At 45.4% G+C, this 25,349-nt stretch overlaps 1 protein-coding gene across 1 annotated transcript in view; it reads right to left on the minus strand.

Moving 5' to 3' along the window:
• The window catches only part of CDH6 (cadherin 6), a 170,563-nt gene that overhangs the window by 44,427 nt on the left and 100,787 nt on the right, over positions 1-25,349 (minus strand). Inside the window, exon 3 of the mRNA XM_081918198.1 lies at positions 1,190-1,484. Coding sequence (XP_081774324.1) covers positions 1,190-1,484 — 295 coding nt within the window. The remainder of the gene's footprint in view (positions 1-1,189; positions 1,485-25,349) is intronic.

Consider the following 25,349-nt stretch of genomic DNA (forward strand, 5'->3'; position numbering starts at 1 on the left):
GATTGAGCCTAGGTAGAGATGCTTTGGGGTTTGGATTTTTGTGAATGTGATATTAGTTGATCCACACTTCACAGATAAATGTGCTGATTAGAACATAATCATCCTTTGGATATCACACACCTACAAGTTTTGCAATACCGATACTGAAAGGCATTAATAGGCACATTTTTGGATAAAATACACTTAGAAATGTGTACATGGAGATAACATTATAGCAAGATAAATATTGAAATGCAGTGCTTTGGTGGATTGAAAATAAAATCCATAGCCTAATGCAGAAATGGAACGTAATGGACCTCTGAATGAACATATGCTTAACAGACATGGCCTAGAAATAGACTATACCTGACCATACTTTAGTGTAGCATCCACAAGTCTGGACTTTGTCCTTTGACCAGTAGGTGAAAACCGATCTCTGCATTGTTGGGCACAATTCAAAGTGTTGGTTTTATATATACAGTGGACCCTCCGGATATGAACTTAATTCGTTCTGGGGGTCCGTACGTACCCCGAAAGGTCTGCAACATGAGGCGACGCTTCTGCGCACATGCGCAGCGTGATAAAGTGCTTCTGCGCATGCATGCGGCATGCAGAACACTTCTGTGCATGTGGCGAAACCCAGAAGTCTACACTTCCAGGTTTGCAACCTGAAAGTTACATTATCTTTGGATCCACTGTAAAGGCTTACAAACCTCAGGAGCCCAGTGTCACATGGAATTACCTCCTCCCTTGTGAACCTACACAGACCCTGACGTCATCATTGCAGGTCCTCCTCCAAGTGCTCTGTTGTTGGAAGTCCCGGGGTGGGGCTCAACAAGAGAAAGGATATTTTTAGTGGTTTTCCCTCCCTCCTTTATGCTCAAAAGGAAACCATCAAAAACCCCAGACGATAACTTTCCTCTTCTCTCACGCATTTGATTCTTAATTTTCTCTGGTTACTGTACTTTCATTGGTTAATGTAACAGTGATCAGGCCAATGTCGTTAGGGTGTAGTGGGGTTTTGAGAAGCGTATATGATTACATTCTTGCTTGTTGTTTCTTGGTTTTTTAATTGTTTTAATTGCGTGCAATTTCTTTTCTTTTTTCCTATAAGCTGCCCTGAGACTTTCCTGGTATAAAAGTGCTGAAACAAATGATAATGTTAATACTAATAGCAATAGTTATAATAATAGACTGATATGACACCTACCTACATCAGACATTTCTGGGACGCTGGCATTGTAAGTGTCCTTTGTAAACAGTGGCTCGTTGTCGTTGATGTCATGGATCTTAATGATGAACTCTGACTCTGGCTCCACTGGCTTTCCAGTATTTTTGTTGATAGCTTGAGCACGGAGAATGTAGACAGGCTTCTCTTCCCTGTCCAGTCTCCTTGTGGCCTGTATATCTCCAGTTTTCTCATTGATAATGAAGAGGTCTCCTGCTCCATCTCCTGAAAGGATGTATTTAAGTGTAGAGTCTCCTTTATCCTGGTCAGAATGAAGCTGCAACAGAAATGAAAATTTTAAGCAAAGGGGCAAATAATGGGGAATCCATTTCCGAGGCTGAATCTCTGTCAACGTGAATCATGCCTAACCACTCTTTGCTGGCTAGAACATCTCAGTGAGTTTGTTTACTGCATTGTTCTTCTCAGTCCTGTCCCATCAAAAGCTATTTCCAGCTAGCCAAATGGCAAGTTGCTCCTGTTGTTTTTAAGGATACTGTTTTAAAAAGAGAAAGTAGCACATTGACTATATTATTAGCCTTGCTTGCTAAGGTCTGGCCACCTTGTTTTTGCTAGCATCCATTTTAAAAAAGGGCAAATTTCCATTCTGGAAGCCAGCAAACCTAGCCTGTCATTGGGTTAAACCAGATGTGACCTTAAATGTAGCTTTTCATTTGTCGTCTAAGTGACCTGTGCACAGAACCAAGTAAAGGCCAAAGTAGATGTGACATAAACGGCAGGATTCATTTAATGAGCCCCGTTGGCAGAAGACCAGTGCAAGGATTTCCACTTGCACAATGGAATCAGGAGTGATGGTCAGGAAAATTCCCAGAACAGCACATGAGGGGAGGGGAGGGAGGTCAAAAACTCAATTCAAAGGTAGTTGAATCCTTGCATACAGGCTTTCAAAAATGCAAATAACATTGAGGGGCGGGTGTAGGTGTCTTTGTGTGTGAGTGATAACCAGGATCTCTGCAGGCATGAAGAAGTAACCCTTTCCTCCCTTGCTGTTGTCCTGAGGAAAATTCCTCCTCTGAAGCTGATATTTGCAGTCAGTGCCAGTAGAAAGATTTCCTCCTAATACAAGCATCAGCTAAAAAAAAAAAAAGTATTATTAGGCCCACAGAAAGGGAAGAAAGGGTTAAATTCCTCCTCCATGCCTATACCAATATGGTTATTTATCAGATCCCCCAGGTTTGCATTTTCAAAACCCCCACTTGTGAAATATAAAAAGGCACTTACTTATATTATTAAAATAATTTTCTTTTCTTTTCTGTTTCATGGTCTTTTCCCCAAATACATATGCTTCTCATGGGGGACACTGTACGGAACACAACGTTTGCATCTCCCTTGTGTTTGCATAACACCATTTTGTGCTATATGACGCAGTGAAATTCAATAAAAAACGAGAGTCTCAAAATCATGCACTGTACTGCTTTTGTTTTTTGTAATCATGCAAAGCAAGAAGTGTGCTGTATCTGAAAGGACACTTCTCTCCCAACCCCAACCATCTGCAGAGAGAGTTAATGCAAGTTGAGAGGGTGATCCTAACTCACTTAGGATACGGAAAAAAGTTGGAAACCCTCATATGGTTGGTGAGCCAGAGAAGCCCCACCCTCACCAAAGACCGTGAGAGCAACAGGGTCCTTACTGGGATGTGTGTGTGACATACGATACAAAAGTGATGAATATATATATGGAAATTGTGGTAATTGTCAGGTGCTTGTCCTATACTCGAGTAGGACCCTGGCAGAGACACATGCCCGACTGGCATGTTCTCTCCCTCCTGGTCGATCGTCTGGGAGCTTCAAAAGCTTTCTTCAGTCCAAACATCACAGTGACCGATGCCAACAGACATTGGCACAATTAGGGATCCCCAGAGTCTTCGCAGTTGCGTAAGAGACCTCAGCAACTCAGCATTTTGGCTAATCTACTTTATTTACAGATAAACACACATGGAGCACTGCAACATGGCTCCCTCTCTCTCTCTAGCATAAAACAGCAAAGAGAAAAAGAACAAAGGACAATAGTCCCACTTCACGGAACACAGTAACACAAACATCCAGTCTCTGTCACTTCCCACTCTGTGGAGTCAAAACATACACCATCATGTGATAGACAACAATCCCATGACTGCAATCATGGAGCAGGAATTCTAACAGTAATATATGTGCATGTGGCTATACACAGTTGATTTTCATATTGTATTTATCTGTTTATTTAGATTTATGTACTGTACTGCTGCCCGCTCTTTGACCGTAATAAATACTGATTAATTGATATACCGTGCTGCCTTTTTGCACAAGCCACAGGCAGTTTATAGCCAAATCAAACAAGAGAAAAACAGAGCATAAAATCCATAAAATAACACAACTTCTAAATACGCAACACAGCAACTAGTGGCAGCAGCAGCAGCAAACTAAACAATGTGTCCAGTTTGGGTTATCCTCCAAACACTTGCTTAAAAAAGTTCTGATTAAACCAAACTGCCTAAAATTACACAGAGGTGAGGCCAGATGTGCCTCAGTAGGGAGGGAGTTCCACATATGAAGAGCCACCACTGAAAAGGCCCTTCTCTAGACATCCATACTTCATCCTATTTAGGGACCACCAAGCTGGCTTTCATTCACTGATCTTAAGACACAGGCAGGCCAGTATGGAAGACTGCAGATATTTGAGTTCCAGGCCATTAAGGGCTTTAGATACCAAAGAAAGCAGCTTCAATTAGGCCTGGAGAACAATCAACAACTAGTACAGCTTTTTTAAAAATAGGAGCAATATGTTTGCAGCCTGAGGACCCTACTGGCACCCTGACTTCTGCATTTTGCACTAGTTTATATTTACAGTCTCTCTTCAAAAGGGCATTACAGTACTCCACAAAAAGGGCATTACATTAGTCCAACTTGGAGAAGAAGAAGAAGAAGAAGAAGAAGAAGAAGAAGAAGAAGAAGAAGAAGAAGAAGAAGAAGAAGAAGAAGAGGAGTAGTAGTAGTAGTAGTAGTAGTTTGGATTTGATATCCTGCTTTATCACTAACCGAAGGACTCTCAAGGCGGCTAACATTCTCCTTTCCCTTCCTCCCCCACAACAAACACTCTGTGAGGTGAGTGAGGCTGAGAGACTTCAGAGAAGTGTGACTAGCCCAAGGTCACCCAGCAGCTGCATGCGGAGGAGCAGAGATGCAAACCCGGTTCCCCAGATTACGAATCTACCTCTCTTAACCACTACACCACACTGGCCACACTGAAGGAGCATGAATAACCATAGCTATTCTAATCCTTTCCCAGAAATGGCTATAGTTGGAATTCCTGACAAAGCCAGGCATAGGTAGTCCTACTCACTGAGGCCACCTGAACCTCAAGTGACAAAGATGGTTCCAGCAGCACCCGAAAACCAGGCACCTGCTCCTGGGAGCTCTGTCAAGAACTGGGATGGCCCACCCACAACACCTCTGTTTTGACTGGATTTAACCTTAATGTATTGCCCTACATCCAGTCAATTACCACCCCTAGACAGTAGAGACATCTCCAGGACCTCTTGGTATCAAAGGAACAGAGCTCAGTTCCATCAGGGTACTAATGACATTTCTCTCCAAATCCCCTGATGGCTGATACCAGAGGCTTCGTGCAGGTGACCAATAGCTTGGGCTACCAGATCAAACCCTGTGGGACCGTGTTGGACAGCTCCCGCAGGGCTGAGCAGAGGTTACCCAATGCTACTCTCTGGCTCCATCCCTGGAGATAGGAGCAGAACTACCGCAAATCAATGCTTCCAAGTCCCAACTCAGTCAGGAAAATACCCTGGTCAGTTAAAACATTCTCCCTGTCCCTATCCTGATAATGGAATGGTCATTAGTCATGACAGCCAGTGCTGTTTCTGCTCCCAAAACTGGACAGAAGCTGGATTTAAATGGACATTCATCTGAGCATGCTTGAAGTGGCCCCACAACCACCTTCTTAAGCGTCTTGGACTAGTGATTGGACAATAGTATCCAATAGTTCTAGTGCTTTTTTTTTAGGGGGGTAAACATGAGGAAACAATACTTATATCTCGATAAAAGTGTTGTGGGTGCCAACACATAATGGCTGCCATGGGCCGTACCATGACAAGAACAACGCTTCTTCCAGGCCCAGGGAAGACATCTTAAGAAGAGAACGCACCACCTCCTCTTTCAAGGACAGCTGAAGCACTTTCTCCTAAAGTGAGGCATCAACTAATCCCTGGATCCACTTGGCCATTCCCTCTGAATTGAGGGTCAAGGGTCAAGACGGCGTGTGGTAGGACGCAGCTTCTCCTCACCCTCAAGTTCAGGTATCTATGTGAACGGCAACTTTGCACACAAAAGGGTGGTTCTTCTGTTATAAATCTCTTTTCCCCCTTAACACATTCCATTTTAAACATCAAGTCTATAATTTAGAGTAAACCCCCAGAAGGATTAAAAACAAAAACAATATGTATGCCTCTTGTCAAGGATGTTTGCAACTTTAGCTTGTGGGGGGTCGCCAAAAGGATTTATTTCTCTGCTTGCATTTGTCCTTGAATCTGTGCTGTGTTGTTGCTGCTTCTGTTGTTGTTCAAACAAAGACTATTTTAACCCCCCCTTTTCATTCCAGTACAGGATGCACCTTGACCTATTTGACGTGTTAACATAATAGCATAAAAGAATTTCTGAAACAAAAGATGAAAAGATTGAGGAGGAAAACATGCTCAGTCGTCATTTGAACACTCACTCGGTCTTCTTCAAATAGCTTAACAATTTGTTCTGTTCTATTAAAACCAGCAAGAGATGGAGTGGGGTGGGGTGGGGTGGGGTGGGGGTCAGGGAAGGACCTCAACAGCCACAATATTCAATTTTAACCCTTTAAGGCAGGGTTAGAATTTAATTGCAATAAATCCACATCTAACTCAAAGCAACAGCGCTACACTCTACCTTCATTTATTCTTGCCATACCTAACTTGCAGAATTTGGAGGTCCACCTTGTTTTCCCAGAAAGGACAACACAGTCTATTGTTGACTTAGCAGCCTAATATCTACTGTGTTGATATTGCTCATCATCCGGATCCTATGCAGGGCCAGACCAGAGGTAAAGCAGTTTGGGCATTAGCTGAATGCCCCAGGGCTAAAAAGGGCCTCTCACTGGCAGTGTTCAAAACTCCCATTGTTCCAGGGACATTTTGTGACAGGGAATTTCATGAGCGCGAGCAGCTTCTGAGCTCTGGATGCAGTACTGCAGCTAAGATTTCCAATTAAAACTGCAAAGTGGATGGAAAGGAGGATCTTTTTCTGCCTCCTCACTTCCAGCTACTCTCTGAAGACTGGAAAAGAGACCCTCTTAAGAATATCAGGGGGGTGGGCAGGGGAAGGACTAGACCAGAGGTCGGCAAGGTTTACCTCACCTGGGCCGGTTCGCTCCAGCGGAGATCCCTCTGTGGGACAGATAGCGTGTGTGTGTGAGCATGTGTGCCTGCAATTTCCGGGATCTGCATCTGCACAGATGCAATTTCCGGCGTCTGAGCAGATGTGATTTCCAGCTCAAGGAAGCAAGTCCCTGCACCACACTGTGCCAGTTTAGCACAGTGCGCAGGGACTCATTGAGCTGGTGGCTCGGTTCGGGGGTGGGCCGGTTAAACAACCCCTGTGATCCTCTTGTGGCCCATGGGCCTTAGGTTGCCTACCCCTGGACTATACCATGTGAAAAATGAACATAACATTTTAGCTGCAGTTCATTCATTTTCAACTTTGTATTCTTGCTACAAAAAGTGTGCCTAGACATTCCGTTGTTGCACCTATAACCTAGGTTTAAGGCGCCATTTAGCTCCTAGCTTTCATATCTCAGTTTCTAACACTGCTCACTGGTCCGACCTTCCTTACCACCAGACATGGCTGGAGGTGTGTGGACAATGACTGGGTCTCCCCTGCCTGTTTGCTCCACTGAGCTCTGATAAAAGGCCAATAGAGATCCTTCTTTTCATATTGGCTCAGAAAATGCCTGCATTGCAGCTGCAGTTTACTGCTGCAGCCAGAAAAGCCTTTTAAACTAAGCTTTTAAAAATATATATTTAAAACACTGTAAGTTAAAACAGTCTTTCTAGTTGCCATAGCAAACACTGGCAGTGGCGCTCTGAAGAAGGAGTCCTCTTGGCCCTTCTTGAAGTGTGCAGAGGTGTTGAGAAGCTTCCACCGACTGCAGTGGCAAATAATACATATTTTTAAGCAAGTTAAGATTCAGTTCCTTATTATGAGTCTGCACTTTACTATTCTCTCTTATGTATGGGAGGGGAAATATTTCAAGCCTTCATTCAGTGAAGTAAGCATCTTTAGATTATGGATTATTACTGTATTCCCAAATCTGAATATCATGTGAATTGCAACTTGACAGGGGGGAAAGGCAGAAAGTGCTGTGTCTAATGTCTGTTAATAAAAAAAGAGAGAACAAAATGGCGTAGTCTTTACAGTAAATTAATTTGCTTAACTCCCTGAGTTTAATGAGGAGTCCCTTGTGAAATAATACACTTAAGAGGGAAAGCAAGACAGAAGATGAACCACAAATAAAAGCAGGTTAAGTGTTGCAGTAGACACAGTTTTACTAATTTCACTTGAATACCATTGTTAAGTTTAATCATCTGACTCACTTGTAATGATTCTCTGCTTAGATAAAGATTATCTTTCCCCACTTGTTTTCCTTCAGTGTTCCAGGCAACTGTTTGCAAATGCAAGTATTCAATGACAAAATTGTAAATCTAGTTTTAAGCACTGCTAAAGTTGCACGAGTCACACACACACACAAAGAGATTTCGGAGCCTACAGCCCCTGTATCTTTTCCTTCTAACTTATATGAAGGAAAAATATCAGGCTGCGATTTGTAAGCCGCTCTGGAAGTTTTATTGAGGAGTGGAATTATACCTTTCACAAATTGATTTTTGTTCCTGTTGCATTTCTGCAGCTCTGTAAATCAAATCAGAAAGCTACAGTAGCTGAGCTGGGTGGGGACCAAGGACAGCTCCATTGTTAGGAAAACGTTTGCTCAGAAAGTGCATTATGGCAGCGATGGGAACACCTTCACTTCCACTCCCATGCCTCTGTTAGAATTCCTGCTCCATGATTGCAGTCATGGGATTTTTGTCTATCGCATGACAGTGTATGTTTTGACTCCACAGAGTGGGAAGTGATGGAGACAGGATGTTTGTGTTACTGTGTTCCGTGAAGTGGGACTATTGTCTTTTGTTCATTCTCTTTGCTGTCTGATGCTAGAGAGAGAGAGGGAGCCATGTTGCAGTGCTCCGTGTGTGTTTATATGTAAATAAAGTACATTAGCCAAAATGCTGCGTTGCTGAGGTCTTTTAAGCAAACTGCGAACACTCTGCGGATCCCTAAGTGTGCCGATGTCTGTTGGCATCGGTCGCTGTGATGTTCGGGCTGAAGAAAGCTTTTGAAGCTCCCGAACGATCAACCAGGAGGGAGAGAACATGCCAGTTGGGCATGTGTCTCTGCCAGGGTCCTATTCAAGTGTAGGACAAGCTCCTGACAGCCTCCACATTTCCTCATAGCTGTAATCTAGGTTGTTGGTACACTGTGCGCTTGGTGGAATGACGGTCTAGCAGGAGGCAGGAATGACAGAACTTGTTTCCTCAAGGGTGCTCTTTCCTCCATGAGGAGACCACTCTTTTGGGGTGCTTCTTGTCACATGGGAAAAACTCTTTCCTTTGATTGGTGGGCCAACAGCTGGCTGCTGCCACTCCCTTCAGGAAGGGCAGCATGTGTACCCATAGAGCATCTTCAACTGGCCATAATTAAAGGCAGAACTAGAAGAGTCAGCCCTTTGCTAGTGGGATACCAGCTGCTACACAAATCTGTGCACTAGAAATCCTTTGTTTCGTGTGCCTTCCCTTCCTATGCTTTGCTTTATCTGCTATTTTATTTATTAAATCTATATACCGTCCTTCATCCAAAGATCAAGGGGCATCTCACAACATAAAAATACAGAAGGAGAACACAAAATGCATAGTAAAACAGAAACACATTTAAAAGGCCATAGAATGCTAACCAGCCAAAGGTCAAGTTATAGAGGAAAGTTTATGTCCAGTGTTTGAGACTTACTCAGCTCAGACTTTTCTTAAACCTTTCTCTCTGATTTGCTTTCTACCTATTTACCTCTTTATAGTCCTCCTCCTGTTATTTCACCTCCATTTTCTCTCCCTTTCCCCTTCTCTTGCTTCTGGTCTTTCTATTTCTCCTTCCCTTCCTTCCATTTTTTTCTTCACCATCCCAGCTCTAAGCCACTCCACAAAGCTGGTATAGCTGTTTGTGTATGTCATGGTTGTTTGAGAAAAATAGATTGGCAATATTATGATCTTGTCTGTTACAGCTACCAATATCACACTTTTAAGTGCATGCATTCAATGCTGCCAAAATGCTGTTATGTAAATACTGTTGATATTTTGAAGTAAACTTGTTTTTACAAAACCTGTTGTTCATGTTTGCTTTCCTTAAGGTTTTTGGTTGGCATTAACACCTGTTAGAAGCCACAGGGAAAGACAGACAGGTCCACTTCCTCTGTGAGATATTTTCTACTGCCTAGTTAGCAGATAGCCTAGTGGGTATGAAATTCTCCTAAGAAAGGCGGAAACAAGACATGTATTTGTGTGTGTGTGAAAAACACACACACACACACACACACAGAGAGAGAGAGAGAGAGAGAGAGAGAGAGAGAGAGAGAGAGAGAGAGAGAGAGAGAATAATGCTATGTAGGTATACTTGGAATTAAGTTCCACTGTGTTCAGTGGGAATTACTCACAGGACAATATGCACAGGATTGAGGTCTTAGAAAGGAAGAAAAAATGAATAGATGGAGGCAGGTTTAGCAGTCAGAATGAGGCAACAATACTTTTCAGTGTTGGCTCTGAGAGGGAAGGAATATGTGGGTTTCATCTCAGACAAATTATTTGGGCTTGCTCAGGCAAAACGTCTTGAGCCAGCACAGGGAACAATCCTATTGTTGTGTGTGAACAGGACAAGATGCAGCTCAAACAATAACTCTTCCATACACCACCATAACAATCCACTCCCCCTCCATGCCAACCTTACATTTGAAACTCTCTCCAGTCTAAAAAGATCCCCAGGTGATACACATCTTTGGCATCCCGCTTTGCTTGCTAAGAATGTCACAAGTACACGCACACAAGGACACAACAAAACATTCTTGAAAGGGAGAGGAAAATGGAGTTCTAAGGAGGTTTCGCAAAGGTCCAGGAAAATCTAGGAGGTTAGCAACAAATGAATCCACATACAGAATACCTGAAACATTTTACTTCAAAAAGTCCCCTTTCCCTTTTGTTCAGTGACAACAAAACCAGCAAACTGAACATTGTGTTAGTGTGAGTTTGATAATTGCTAATCTCATTTTGCTGGTTTATTTTTATGGTTTAAAACTGACAGCGTATCAGAGACACAATAGTAATTAAAGGAAGTTAATAGAGTACTGGCAATGAGCCATAATATATATTAGCAATTATTTTGTGTGTTTTTCGAAAAATAATGAGTAACATAATTTAGTGTACTTAAAATGCACCTACTTTGTTCATTCCTTTTTTATTTTTTAAAAAAACCCTCTTATATACGAACTGTTGTAATTATACATTATTTCAATTCTCTGCATGATGCAGGAAATACAGAACTAGAAAGCACCCAACAACAGAAGACTTCCAGTGAAGGAGAGCTTATTTTTATAGTAGTCTCACAACCACTCACAGACAATGGGCACTAAAGCAGCAAAGTTTCCCACACAATTGCAAGCTGTGGACATTACCACAATGCTGGCGATGCAGCTCAAGTGACCATGAAACATCTACACTATTCGTTCAGCTCCTGAAGAAATCGTGAGCAGTATCCCAAGATGGATAAGCTCATCCCGGCTATGTCCATGAAATTCTTGCTCTGCTCACTTGAAAGCATTCAGCAACCGGAAGCTTTATTACCACCCAAAAGAACTACACCACACCCTGTTTTCTCTATATGGAGCAAGCACTATTGTGACCTATAAATTCTGTAGTTTCAGACCTGAGGTGTGATCTTGGATACAGTTAGGTGGTTTAAATCCCGTTGGCTTCCATGGGATTTTAGGAGCCCAACAATGTGCAGGATTACCTTTAACTGCAACTGGCAATTTGGAGTCTAATTTTATTTTATTTACTATATATGCCCAACAATGCTGGCCACCGATTGCAACAATAAAGGTTTGATTTGATGATATATCTTTCCTCCCTTTCTCCCTTCTTCATTTTTCTTTATTTTCCCCTCCTTAAAGCGAAATAGGATTTGATAAACAACTCTTTTCTACTTTCGGTCTAACATTGACAGCACTTAGGTCTAATAGCATCACGGGAGTATATCATATGAACTGAATGATTTATTATTGTATTTTATAAATTAGCTTTCATCTATTGCCTATTGCCACGGTAACACTTTTGTCACAGGATCATACTAGAAGATGTAAAAGACACAGAGTTGTCTGTCCTGTGCCTGTATCCTCTTTTTTCTTCTTACCATCTACCAGAAATACACAATGTGATGTTGACACTTCGCATCACCATCTTCCCTCTCCTGCCTCCCATCACTGGGAATTTTGCACCTCTGATTTCATTTACTTTGGTCCAGAATTAAGAATGTTCTTTTTTGGCATTTCCGCACTAGTTGACTGAGAGCACAGGAGGCTGCATTTTCTTTCTTTTGGTGTAGGATACAGATTACGGGCAGGGAAGTGGGTGGCGCTGTGGGTTAAACCACAGAGCCTAGGACTTGCCGATCAGAAGGTTGGCGGTTCGAATCCCCACGACGGGGGTAAGCTCCTGTTGCTCGGTCCCTGCTCCTGCCAACCTAGCAGTTCGAAAGTGCAAGTAGATAAATAGGTACCACTCCGGTGGGAAGGCAAACCACTCTGGTTCGCCAGAAGTGGCTTAGTCATGCTGGCCACATGACCCGGAAGCTGTATGCTGGCTCCCTCAGCCAATAAAGCGAGATGAGTGCGCAACCCCAGAGTCGGCCACGACTGGACCTGAAGGTCAGGGGTCCCTTTACCTTTACTTTACAGATTGTGGGGGCAAACATGTTTTATTAGCTTCTGCACCCATCTAGGAGTTACTGGGTTATTGGAAACTTTCCAAAAGTTATTGGAAACTTTCCAAAAAAACAACAACCCAGCAGCTATGTGCCCAAATTGTTATATGGGACTCTGGTGAAACCTGTAATATTTGCTGCAGCAAACTTGTTCTTGTAATGCAACTTCTTGCAGAAGAGTGGAACAAACAAATGTTACCTAACACTATGTATTACAACAAATAAACTCAAAATGGCTGTTGTGCCTACTTCATGTACTCACTGACAGCACATTTTGGTTTCTTCTGTCATTGCAGAACCTATCTACAACCCATTCGCCATGGGCAGATATCAAACTGGGCCCTCAAATAGATGTCCAAACAAGCCCTCAAAGGTCTTGTGAGCGACTCCAACATATTGGATCCAGCAATGGCCAATGTTCCTGAAATTTGAGCTTGCAGTCAATGAGGGCCACCACAAGCTGGTCACCACCAAATTCTGTTCATGGTGACCAAGAATGGCCAAAGTCACCTCTCCTGAAAATCTGAATAGTGACAACTTTTAGGTGTGAACTTTGTAACATGGTAGCAAGGGGAAGCAAGGGTAATGCTAGCAAAGTTCAGCCAATAGAAAGTTGGGAGTTATGGTTGAAATTGGGCACGTGAGGCAAAGGGGGAAACAGGATGTTGTTAAGGCTTTAAAACTAATGCAATATGTTATGTAGAGTCCAATCTGGAGAAGGAAAATTTAGTGTCATTCAGCTATCCATGGGTGACTGCAGTCTGGAAAATTATAAGGGGAGGCACTAACTCAGGTGTCTGCAAGCATCTTGAAATTGTCATGAACCTATACAGTGTCTGTTACGTTTTATAACTTATTTGTGCTTAGGAGATTCGGTGCAGCTGTTTTCTTGTTTCTGCGGTGAACAGATTTGTGATTCACCACTAACAAGATACAGAACATAAGGCAAACTGCTTGAAATACGGAATAGAAGGTGGGCAAGTAGCTGTCAGGTTAAAATACTGGTTTACACAAGGCAGATGCTGGCATCGTTTGCACTGTTACTTTTTCCAAGTAATAAGCTCATTTTGAATCAGAGATTTATAGAGCAACATACAGCCTATTGCTTAGCTAGGAAGCAATTCAACCAGGTATATCATGTTCAGCTCTACACAACAATATTCAGAAAATCTCACAAACTAAAACAAACAGACAGACAGAATTCCACTGCCAATCTATATCTAGTTTTTCTTACAAATTAATATACCATTTTTAAATGTTTCTCAACAGGACTGTGTAGCTAGCAGCATGACTTTCCTTCCATTAATCTCCCTAGCCAGAAATCAATGCTCTTCTTCTAATTTATGAAGCCAAGTTAAAGGGAGGAAGACCAAACACCTCTCTCTATAAGGGTGCTTTCCCACATAGAATGAAACGATTGGGAAGCAATCCACAGACCATCTGCAAAGCTTTACTAAATAGGCCTTACTAATTCACTGGCTGGAAAAGGAAGGCTGCTGGAGGAGGGAAATAAGTCATCTCTAGACATATTGCATAGCAAACCAGGCACCTACATAGTTAAGATGTAATGATTAAGAGGTATGGGCTTTCAGTTCAGGCACAGGTTTTGCTCCTACCCATTGCACAGGCTTAAATAGGTTTTTGTTAAAAAGAAAAATAAGTCTACTGTAGAGTACAGATTTCAGTCTAATTTGTATGTGGGTTGTGAGTACAGAATCAGTTGAATAGCACTTAGTCTAGTCTAAGACTTAACCAAGACCTTCCAACTAACAAAATAATAATAATAATAATAATAATAATAATAATAATAATAATAATAATAATAGGACCATTTAAAAACTATTTTTAAAGTAAGTAGTTCACTTATTTTTAAAAACCTGTGTACCCATTTAGATTATTTTTAAGGAATGTCACTGTGATGTCAAGAGAAAGAACTTGACACAAAAGTGAAACGCTTGCTTTCAGGGGTTCTTGATACAATTATCCCCTAGTCAGGCTACATTTCAGCCAGCTTCCTGGATGTACACAATCACTGATTAGGTAACCTTATAAATAATTATGGCTGAAATCCTCTACCTACCTAAATGTAAGACCTTTTGATCACAGTGGGGCATTTTTCTGAGTAAACGAGAATAGGATTGTGCTGTCAAGATGCAACCCTAAATACACTCATAAGAAATATATTTTAAAAATTTTTAAAAATTGTCCAGTAGCACCTTAGAGACCAACTAAGTTTGTTCTTGGTATAAGCTTTCGTGTGCATGCACACTTTTTCAGATACACTGAAACAGAAGTCACCAGACCCCTGTATATAGTGGGAAGGTGGGGTGGGGTTTTTCTTAGAAGGGTAGTAGGAGAGTTGAAAGAGAAGTTGCTGAATTACAATTTATCACTAAACTGAAAACTATGGAGAGACCTGGTCTTAACAGAGATATTGGATTCCTGTCTCATTACATACGCTAATCATCTGCATACTATCCCTTGCATTTTCGTGTAGGACTAATTTCAGTCGTTAACAGTCATCAACAGGTTTACCATACCCATTGAGTCAATCACCCATCTCCTACTACCCTCCTGAGAGAAACCCCACCCCACCTTCCCACTATATACAAGGGTCTGGTGACTTCTGTTTCAGTGTATCTGAAGAAGTGTGCATGCACACAAAAGCTTATACCAAGGAACAAACTTGGTTGGTCTCTAAGGTGCCACTAGAAGGATTTTTAAAAATATATTTCGACTGTGTCAGACCAACCACCTCTTCCTCTCCTTCCTTTTCCGCAGGGTCTTTCTGCCCCCCTGGGTTCCCCCTCGCCGGGACTCGCCCGAGGCTGAATCCTCTGATGCCTCTGCCCCCCTCCTTCTCGCTTTGGGGCCGGGCTCCTCCCCAGGGCTCTCCTCACTTCCGCGCGCCTCTACATTTGAACTTGGCGCGCGTACGTTGCTTCTGACCTTTCTCTCGACCGCTACACTGCTCCCGGTGCTACTCTCCACCCCCTCCGGCTGAGCGTCCTGCTCCGATTTCCTCCCCCTGTCTCCTTCTCGCTCTGCTCCCTCTGACACACTGGTAACTCCACCCCCTTCACTCCGTTCCGGCTGAGAAGCCGGCTCCTGTGTCCAACTCCTACTGGGGCTTCTCCCTTCGCTCCCCTGCTCCTCACTGCTTCCCCCTTGGCCTCCCTTTGGTCTGATCAGGGGGGCTCCCTTCTGGGAGTCCTCTGACTCACTGGACAGACTCATGGACGACCTTTGGTCATCGTCATCCTCCTCCTCATCTCTCTGGGATTCTTCCCCCTCGCTCTCTGTCTCCTCCCCCATCTGCTCTTCTCTCCCTGAAACCCTGACATCCATCCCCCCCTCGAAGCCCCCCCTTCCCCCCTCCCGCTCGGCGGGTGCCGGTTGTGGAAACTGCGGCTCTTCGGGGGTAGGCTCAGGATACAGGTCGTCTACGTCAATGTTCTCTGCTGGCAGTTCTGTGTATGTGTGTTCGAACTCGGGTTCTTCACCCAAAGCCATCTCAGTCTCTTCTTCCGTTGCTACTTCCTCTGGTGCTGCCCGCCAAGGACCCATCATCCACCTCTTACGCCATTCCTCCTCTGGTTGCTCCTCCCACCAATAAGGGGTTTCCGTGTCCACCCCCGAGCACGATCCCCTGGGCGGGCTTGATTCTGGTGTTCTTTCCTCGGGGGAAGAGAAACCCCTGAACGTGCTATCTGACAATGTGGGTGTGAAAAGCCAGTCATCAAAGTACTCAGCTGGCATGGGTCTATGTGGGAAAAGTGCATGGAACTCTTCCTTCAAAAGGGGTTCGTCTAACGCGTAGCCCGGCACCCAACTATTGGCAGTGGCTGGGGTGCCCTCTCTGGCGAGAAAGTATTCAACCCCCTCTTCCCCCCATCTCGAGTCCAGTATCTCTGTGACCTCGTTGAGGGGTTCGGCCCTAGGCGACCCCCCCCCCTCTTGGGTGCCCCTTTGCGTGGGTCTGGTACTGTTTCTGACTCTTGAAACCTGTGCGGGGCTTTGTAGGGAGTGAGCACCGACCTATGAAAGACCGGGTGCACTCTGGAGCCTTCTGGAAGGGCCAGGCGAAATGCTACAGGATTGATCCTAGCCTCAACTTGGTATGGTCCTAGCTGCCTGTGTCCTAGCTTCTTCTTGGCTAACGATTTGGCTGGCATCGCTTGGGCCGCTAACCGTACCCAGTCCCCCACCTGGATGTCTTCTCCCGCCCTTCTGTGCTTGTCCGCCTGCACCTTATAGGCCTGTTTGGCCAGCTCCAAATGTCTCCGCAGCTCCTCGTGCACCTCTTGCAACTCTGCTGCGAACTGGTCGGCCTCTTGAGGCACCCCCTCTCCTGGTGCTATAAGCCTCAGAAAGGTTCTGGGATGACGGCCATTGTTCGCGAAGAACGGCGTCACCCCGGTCGATGCGTGCTTCGTGTTGTTGTAGGCAAACTCAGCCATCGGCAGGTAGTCCACCCACGCTGCGGGTTGCTGATTGGCGTAACACCTCAGGTACTGCTGCATGATCGCGTTGACCCTCTCTGCTTGGCCGTTGGTCTGTGGATGTCTCGCCGACGCTAGGTCGATCTTGACGTGCAGGATACCCAGAAGCTTCTGCCAGAAGTTGGAAACAAATTGGCGCCCCCTGTCGGACAGGACGGACTGCGGTAGTCCATGCACTCTGAATACGTGGTCGATGAAGAGTTTGGCGGTCTGTTCTGCCGTCGCCACCTTGGCACAAGGAATGAAGTGCGCCATCTTGGTGAACAAGTCCACAACCACCAGCACCGCTGTCTTGCCTCTGGAGCTGGGCAGGTCAGTAACAAAGTCCAGTGCTACCCTCTCCCACGGCTGCTGCGGCGTTTCCAGCGGTTCCAACAATCCCGCCGGCTTCTGGTGTACTGGTTTGGACCTCTGACAGGTGTCACACCTGGCGACGTAATCCGCCACCTCTCCCCGCATCTGGGGCCACCAAAAGTCCCTGGCCACTAATTCTATTGTCTTCTCCTTGCCGAAGTGGCCCGCACTGGGGGCGTCGTGCAATTGCTGCAGAACCTTTGCGCGAAGTTCGTCGTTTGGCACGTAGAGGGCACCCTTGCGAGTTAATAGCCCGTCCCGCAACTGGAACTCATCGTCTCTTTGCGACCTGCTGCGCAGCTCCTCCATCTTGGACTGTGCAAATTGATCCGCTTGCAACGCGCGTCGCACCGCGTCCAGGTCGACTGCGATGGCAGCGCACGCCCACGCCTGCGGTGCGAAAATGTGCTTCGCTGCAATTGGTGTCGGCTCCTCAAGGTATTGCGGTTTCCTGGAGAGTGCGTCTGCTATAACATTGGAGTCCCCCGGGATGTATTCTATTTTGAAGTCGAAATCCACAAAGAATTCTGCCCAGCGCATGTGTCTTTGGGTCTGCAGCTTTGCCGTTCGCCAATACTCTAAGTTTTTGTGATCCGTGCAGACCTGCACTGTGTGCTTGGCTCCTATGAGGAAGTGTCGCCACGCTTTGAAAGCTGCATGAATGGCCAACAGCTCCCTGTCCCATATGGTGTAGTTCCGCTCCGTCTTGCTGAGCTTCCGGGAGTAGAAGGCGCCCGGCCTCCAATTGCCTTGCGGATCCTCCTGCAGAAGGACGGCTCCAACCGCTCTGTCTGACGCGTCGGTTTCCACCCGCATGGGCCTGCCGGGATTCACGTGCAATAGCTGCTCCTCGGAGGCGAAGAGGCTTTTAAGCTTCCGAAAAGAGCGCTCTGCCTGTTCCGTCCAAGCGAACTTCTTCTTCTTGGAACTGAGGGTGTCCGTGATTGCTGCCGTCTCATTGGCAAAACCTTTGATGAATTTGCGATAAAAATTGGCAAATCCGATGAATCTCTGGACTTCCTTTCGATTGCGTGGGCTCTTCCAGTCCAACACCGCTTGGACCTTGACTCTGTCCATGGCCAGCCCCTCGTCGGACAGCTTGTAGCCAAGGAAATCCACCTCCGTCACATCAAACTGGCACTTCTCCAACTTGGCGTACAGCCTGTGCTCCTTCAACCTCTGTAGGACCTCCTTTACATCCTTCTCGTGAGCTTCCGGCGATTCCGAGAAAATCAGGATGTCGTCGAGAAAACATACACACTTCTTGTAGAGGAGTCCCGCCAACACGTGATGCATAAATGCTTGGAAAACGTGGCTGCCATTTTGGAGACCAAACGGCATAACTCTGTATTCATACGTGCCTAGAGGCGTGAACATGGCAGTCTTCCACTCATCGCCCTTCCGGATGCGGATGAGGTTGTACGCTCCACGCAAATCCAACTTGGTGAAGATCTTACCCTTCCTAACGGTCGCTAGGAGGTCGTCAATCTTGGGCATGGGAAAGGCCTTGGGCTTAGTCAGTCTGTTTATGAACCGGTAGTCCACAATGAGTCTTTTTTGGGGCGTGTCTTTCTTCTTCACAAAGAAAACAGGACTGCCTCCCACTGCTTTGGATTCCCGGATGAACCCGCGCTTCAGATTATGCTCTATGAACTCTCTGAGCTCTTGCATCTCGTCCTCAGACATGGAATACAGCTTTGCAGTTGGCAGCTGCGCCCCTGGCACCAGGTCGATCGCACAGTCGTAAGGCCTGTGAGGCGGCAACTTGTCAGCTTCTTTCTCGCAGAAAACCTCCAAGAACCCCTCGTACTTGTGAGGCACTGCCTGCACCATGCCCAGGTGCAGTTGCTGCTCCTGATTGGTTTGGATGCAATGCTGAGCACAATACGATGAGCAGAAGGTGATTTGCCGCTGGTACCACGCTACAGCGGGACTATGCCTCTCCAGCCAACTCATGCCTAACACAATGGGCGTGTCTGACAGGTGGGTGACATTGAAGCTAATGACTTCTCGATGATTTCCAATCTGCATCACCATGGGAGGCGTCTGCTGCACAACTTGCCCTCCCAGCAATTTCCTGCCGTCCACTGTGACCACGTTCAGAGGCGTCGTTGCAGGCAGGAGCGCTATGCTATGCTGCTTGACAAATTGTATTCCCACAAAATCTGCATTGCTCCCCGAATCAATCGTGATGGGAACTTCCAGGGATCTTCCATTTGGCAGCTGAAGGGTTGCAGTGAGTTGCACTGCTGGCTTGGGTGGTAAAGGGTCTGTGCGTTGCAAGGGTACTGGGGACTGTTCTACAGATCCGCCTGGCTGAGCCCCAGTAGCTCCGCTTCCAGCCAGGCACTGTCGTTTCCCTGAGGCTGCTCTCCTTGCACCACTTCCGCTGCCACTGTTGCTAGAGCTGCAGTGTGCTTCTGGAGCCTCTGGGGGCACTCTTTCGCCATATGCTGTGCACTGTCACAGATGTAACATTTCCTGGTCCCTCTAGGAGGCTTCGCCTTCACTGCACCGGAAACAGGGGCTCTGGATGGTGTCTGAGCCCTAGCACCACCAATTTCCATCGGCTCTTCTCCTTGCCTCCCCAAGGGCGAGGGGTGCGTCTGGCTGAAGTCCCTGGGGACAAAAGGGGGGGTTCTCGCTGGTGCACGCGCCTGGGGTCCCTCCCCCTCGTGCCACGGGCGTCCCTCATGTCGTATTCCGATAGCCAAAGCCCGTTGCACTACGTCTTCTAGGGTCTGGGGTCTATCTCCCCTGGCGATCTCATCCTTGACGGGGGGGCTAAGACCTTCCCAGAAAAGATCTCTGATGGGTTTACTATCCTTCTCCCAGCCCAACGCAGTTAGTAATGCAAAGAATTTGGAATGATATTGACGTACAGTGGCTTTGCCTTGCCGCAGTCCGTGCATCTGTTTACGAGCAATATCCACATCCACAGAGGACTGGAAACAAGCATCCATCGCTTTAATAAATTCATCAGAATTGCGGCGGGCAGGGCCATCTTCGCGCCACAAATTGCGCAACCAAGCTCTGGCCTCCCCATGCAGATGCGAAATTATGAACCCCACTCTCTCCTCCTCATCTTTAAAATCATGACGGAGCAAATGCAGTGCATACACGACGTCTGCCCTGAAGTTAGGGTAGTCTTGCAGGTTGCCATTAAAGTGCGTAACTAAGGCGCCCCCCCGCCGTCCAAGTGCAACGCCCTCCGATCTGGAACCCGGAACCCCTGCCCTGCTTGCCTGCTCCCACCTTGTTCGCAGGTCCTGGCAAGCCTTGTCCAGTTCGTCATTCTTCTTCTGCGATGCAATGACTGCAGCTGTGAGTTCGGTAACCTGATTCCTCAGCGTAAGCAGCTGTTCCTCCGCGCTCATGGCTGCTCCCGTTGGTGAGCTTTGCAAAAAAAATTTTTTGCGTTCTGGAGAGGGTACTTACTGTCAGAGCCACCCGTCTGGTCCCAGCTCACAAGAAACCCAACTCCAATCCGGTTTATTTACAGAAAGTCTTTATTGAAGATCATGGTTGCGTTTGCATTCCATCTTTGTGACTCTACGTCTGTAACGTTAGACCGCTGAAGTACCCTCTGAATCTGTACCGCCTCGGCACCAATTTAAGAGGCTTGTGCTGGACCACCTCTTCCTCTCCTTCCTTTTCCGCAGGGTCTTTCTGCCCCCTTGGGTTCCCCCTCGCCGGGACTCACCCGAGGCTGAATCCTCTGATGCCTCTGCCCCCCTCCTTCTCGCTTTGGGGCCGGGCTCCTCCCCAGGGCTCTCCTCACTTCCGCGCGCCTCTACATTTGAACTTGGCGCGCGTACGTTGCTTCTGACCTTTCTCTCGACCGCTACACTGCTCCCGGTGCTACTCTCCACCCCCTCCGGCTGAGCGTCCTGCTCCGATTTCCTCCCCCTGTCTCCTTCTCGCTCTGCTCCCTCTGACACACTGGTAACTCCACCCCCTTCACTCCGTTCCGGCTGAGAAGCCGGCTCCTGTGTCCAACTCCTACTGGGGCTTCTCCCTTCGCTCCCCTGCTCCTCACTGCTTCCCCCTTGGCCTCCCTTTGGTCTGATCAGGGGGGCTCCCTTCTGGGAGTCCTCTGACTCACTGGACAGACTCATGGACGACCTTTGGTCATCGTCATCCTCCTCCTCATCTCTCTGGGATTCTTCCCCCTCGCTCTCTGTCTCCTCCCCCATCTGCTCTTCTCTCCCTGAAACCCTGACAGTAATCCATTCTGGAAGACTGTTAGAGTTCTGAAATGTTCAAAAACTGAGATGCAAAGGGGGGGGGGAGGGTCTGCAAATTTAATAGAGAAAATTGAGAAAAATAACCTATAGACTAGGGCAGTTCATAGAAAACTTTTTTTTTAAATGCCTGCTCCAAAGGTCTTATCTTACTACACTAGGGATTATATAGCTTTATCTGAAATTTCATGCATATCAGTTAATATCTTGACCCTGCTCCACTGAACTGAAATTTCAGCCTTCATGTCATAGGAAAACGGTCAAGTAAACAGCTATTTTTGTGGAGGAGGGTCAAGATATTAACTGATATACATGAAATTTCAGATATAGCTAAATGATCCCTAATGTAGTAAGATAAGACCTTTAGAGCAGGCATTTTTTTAAAAAAGATTTTTTATGAACCACCCTAATATACACTCGGCAGAAGCCATTCAACTTCCGAAGTGCATTTGAAAATGAAAGCATTCACTTCTGGGTTTACGGCGTTCGAAAACTGAAACGTTCATCAATGGACACGTTCAAAAACTGAGGTACCACTGTACAGCTTTGTTTTTGCAATTCAGTCTTGAATATATCCAACAATAAGGCAACACACCTCCCTTGCCCTCCATCCCTTTATATCTGCCCCTCAAAAACCTCGAAAGGAACCCCACTTGGTTCATAATTTCCCTGGAAAGTAAGTCCATTGTAAGGGGGAAAGGTTGGAAATGAAATATCCCATGCTGCCCTGTGCGGAAGCGCAAACGTGCTAAAAAGTCTATAGTACATTCCAGCTGCAGCTGTGAGAAAAGTTGGAATTGCAAGCTAGGCAACTCTCATTTCTGGGGAAAGATGGCAAGCTGGGATTAATACGAAAATGGTTCTGATGGACGCGGTTGTGCGAAAATAAATTCCACACGGTCACCTCCCATGTTGTCTTCTTGCATAGAAACAGGCTAAGAAATATATAGCCACATGTTCTCTCTTCCACTCGCTGGATTCCCCATAGAACAAAAGTGGATCGCTGCCATTTGAAATTCACACACCAATTTCCAAGGCAATACTTTACTCCCCTGGTGGAATTTGCTAACGCAATAACAACAAAAAATAACCCTCAAATGCTGGGCATTATGAATGTTCTGCATTCTACATATATCTGAGAAAGTGGGGAGGAGGGAGAGGAGAGTTTACAAATTATTTTATTACCCGGCATATACACTTCAGTGATCAGGAATAAAAATCCAAACCTCTGCAGACTTGAAAAGCCATAAAAAGCACAAAAGTCATTTTCTTCTAGGAAACAGGAAAATGTTCCCATTATTGAAAAATTAGCATCACAACAGAACAATCTTACAGTATGTGCAAGCAAGATTAAGGACTAGAGGGGCGGGGAGGGGCACACATTATTATTATTATTTTGCTTATATCCTGCTCCATCTCAAATTATCACTGATTATTTGTCCATTTACAACCAACTCACAGAGAGTTCAAAGATATTTTGGCTTTCCTGTTTGACAGAGTATGAAATAAAAGTAATTGAATAATGCTATTGCTAATGTCTACGAGCTGCATTCATGGGGTCTGTTTTTCCATTACTTGCTGACCTGCAAACTGCCGGTTTTGCGATTCATAGTTTATATTAGTTTATGATTAATAAGAATGTTCAAGTGTAATATTTCAGTAATGTCCCTCTACAGTTCAGTTTGTTCTTACACGTAACAGGTTACTGAGATATAATTAATCCCAGGAATATATTTTTAAAACTTAGGATCCAGTTTCTTATACAGTGGGTTACATATGCTTCAGGTTACATACGCTTCAGGTTACAGACTTCGCTAACCCAGAAATAGTACCTCGGGTTAAGAACTTTGCTTCAGGATGAGAACAGAAATTATGCAGCAGCAGCAGCAGCTGGAGTCCCCATTAGCTAAAGTGGTGCTTCAGGTTAAGAACAGTTTCAGGTTAAAAACGGACCTCCGGAACGAATTAAGTACTTGACCTGAGGTACCACTGTAAATGTTTGAGCAACCATCTCCCCACTTCAGAGAGTTTTTTCGATAAAGGGATAAGATCAATAACACAAAAGGTGAATCAGATACTAGGTTTTTCTGCATGGAGAAGGCCCTCTATTTAGGGTGAAGTTTGGGGTGAACTTTTTTTGGAGGGAGATGCAATATCTCAAAAACATCAACAAGCTACTCTTACTGCAGTGCACTCGCACACTATAATTCTGTCCTTTACACCTTTGTCTTTTTCCTCAAAACGTCCTTTTGTTTCTGAAATGTCTGTCTTTTAACTACATGCCTGGAAACCTTTTTTAACTAGCACGTGTTTTTGGCACAAGCCAAGGGGAATCCATTTTGTGGCGGGGTGATTCAAGAGAACACTAAGCAGCTGGAGGTACAATTGAGACAAACTTCTGTGTGGCTCCCACAAACACTCTGAACTTTTGTTCAACTGCTAAGCAATGCAGTGCTGAGCATTCAGTTCAAGCCTAACCATCAAGAGAAATCCAAGAATGAATTTTCAATCGAGTATTCATAAATTCAGATTAACTTTAATTCAAAGGGACGGAATTTGAATTAAATATGGATTGAAGGTCTTTGACATTTTAAAAAATCCCAGATTACATGAATGTGCATCTCTAGAGTGTCTTCATGCACACCAGCCTACTCATTTGTGTGCAAAGTACATAAGCGGTGCATAAAAATATGGGTAGATGAGGAAGAATGAACTATGTTTGCTATAGAGCCAGACCTGGGTGGAATCTAGACACATATAAAAAAAATGTTGTGAAAAGCAAAACAAGAGACGTAAGGGTAATAAGTTCAATATCTTCTGTCAACGCCGGAAGGAGTCTTCAGAAGGGTCATATTGAGTAATGGTACCGGAGGCTTTATTAGAGCCGTCCAGAGCTATCTGTTTGTTTTTGCAATAAATCCTCCTTTTTAATTACCTACGTCCTACGCTTACTGTGTTATCAAGCTGGAAAGCTGGACAAGCCCCACAAACCTTCATTTAATTTTTCACTGATATTTCCCCAGCTCTTCTCCAGTTTTCTTGGTGATTTCTTTTTTCACCCCCTCCCCACAAAGAGCTGAGTGGGGGGTGAGGTGGAATGGCTGAAAAGAACAGCACAGCACTCTCTTGATAGCGGAAGGAGCACTGATCTATGGAGAGTGGATACAGACATAAAAAGAGGCTACTCGTGTTCTCTACGCTACAGCAGATTGACCCCAGCGAGCATTTGAAGTCTCGAGCGGGGAGAGCACTCTTAAGGAAGGACTATAAATAAAAAGCAACCTTTGGTCTAAAATCCACAAGTGTCTTCACTAGGATGTGGTTGAATAAAACATCATGTCCTTTCAGCAGCAGGTAACAGACTCTTACCGCTCCCTGATGGATGCACTTGAAAGCAAACTCTCATCTTTTTCTTATTGACAAAGGTGACCCAGAGGAAGGCTGAACGCTTGATGTGGGCAATCGTGTCGACGTATATGTTACTCTCATATACGGAGGAGAAAGGAGGAGGAGGTGAGTGGAGAAGAACGGGGGGAGACGACGTAGTCTCAAGTCCCAGGCAACTGAGAAGAACTACTTTTCAAGTTCAAACTTGAATTCTCGGTGTTATGCTTGTTGTGTTCAGAAACTCATGGCGACGCGAGGGGGTTTCCTGCCTGACACCACCACCCCACCATAAATGCCCAAACACATCACTTTTTGCTGTTGTTGCTCGGGCTGCATTTTATGAATGCAGTTTTTACATAATGAGCAGCCCCAGCCTGCCAAACAAAAATCTGCCGGGGACAAGAGGTGAAATGTGCTCTGCGTAAGATGAGATGGAAGAATGTTGGACTAACCTTTCAGGGAGAAAGGTTTCATGTGATGCGTCTCCTTCTGCTGGGCTGGTTTACTACAAGCAGAAATCTGTTTACATGGCAGGGAGCACTGAAAA

This window comes from Podarcis melisellensis (genome assembly GCF_964234715.1).
Source record: "Podarcis melisellensis genome assembly, chromosome: 7".
NCBI lineage: Eukaryota > Metazoa > Chordata > Lepidosauria > Squamata > Lacertidae > Podarcis > Podarcis melisellensis.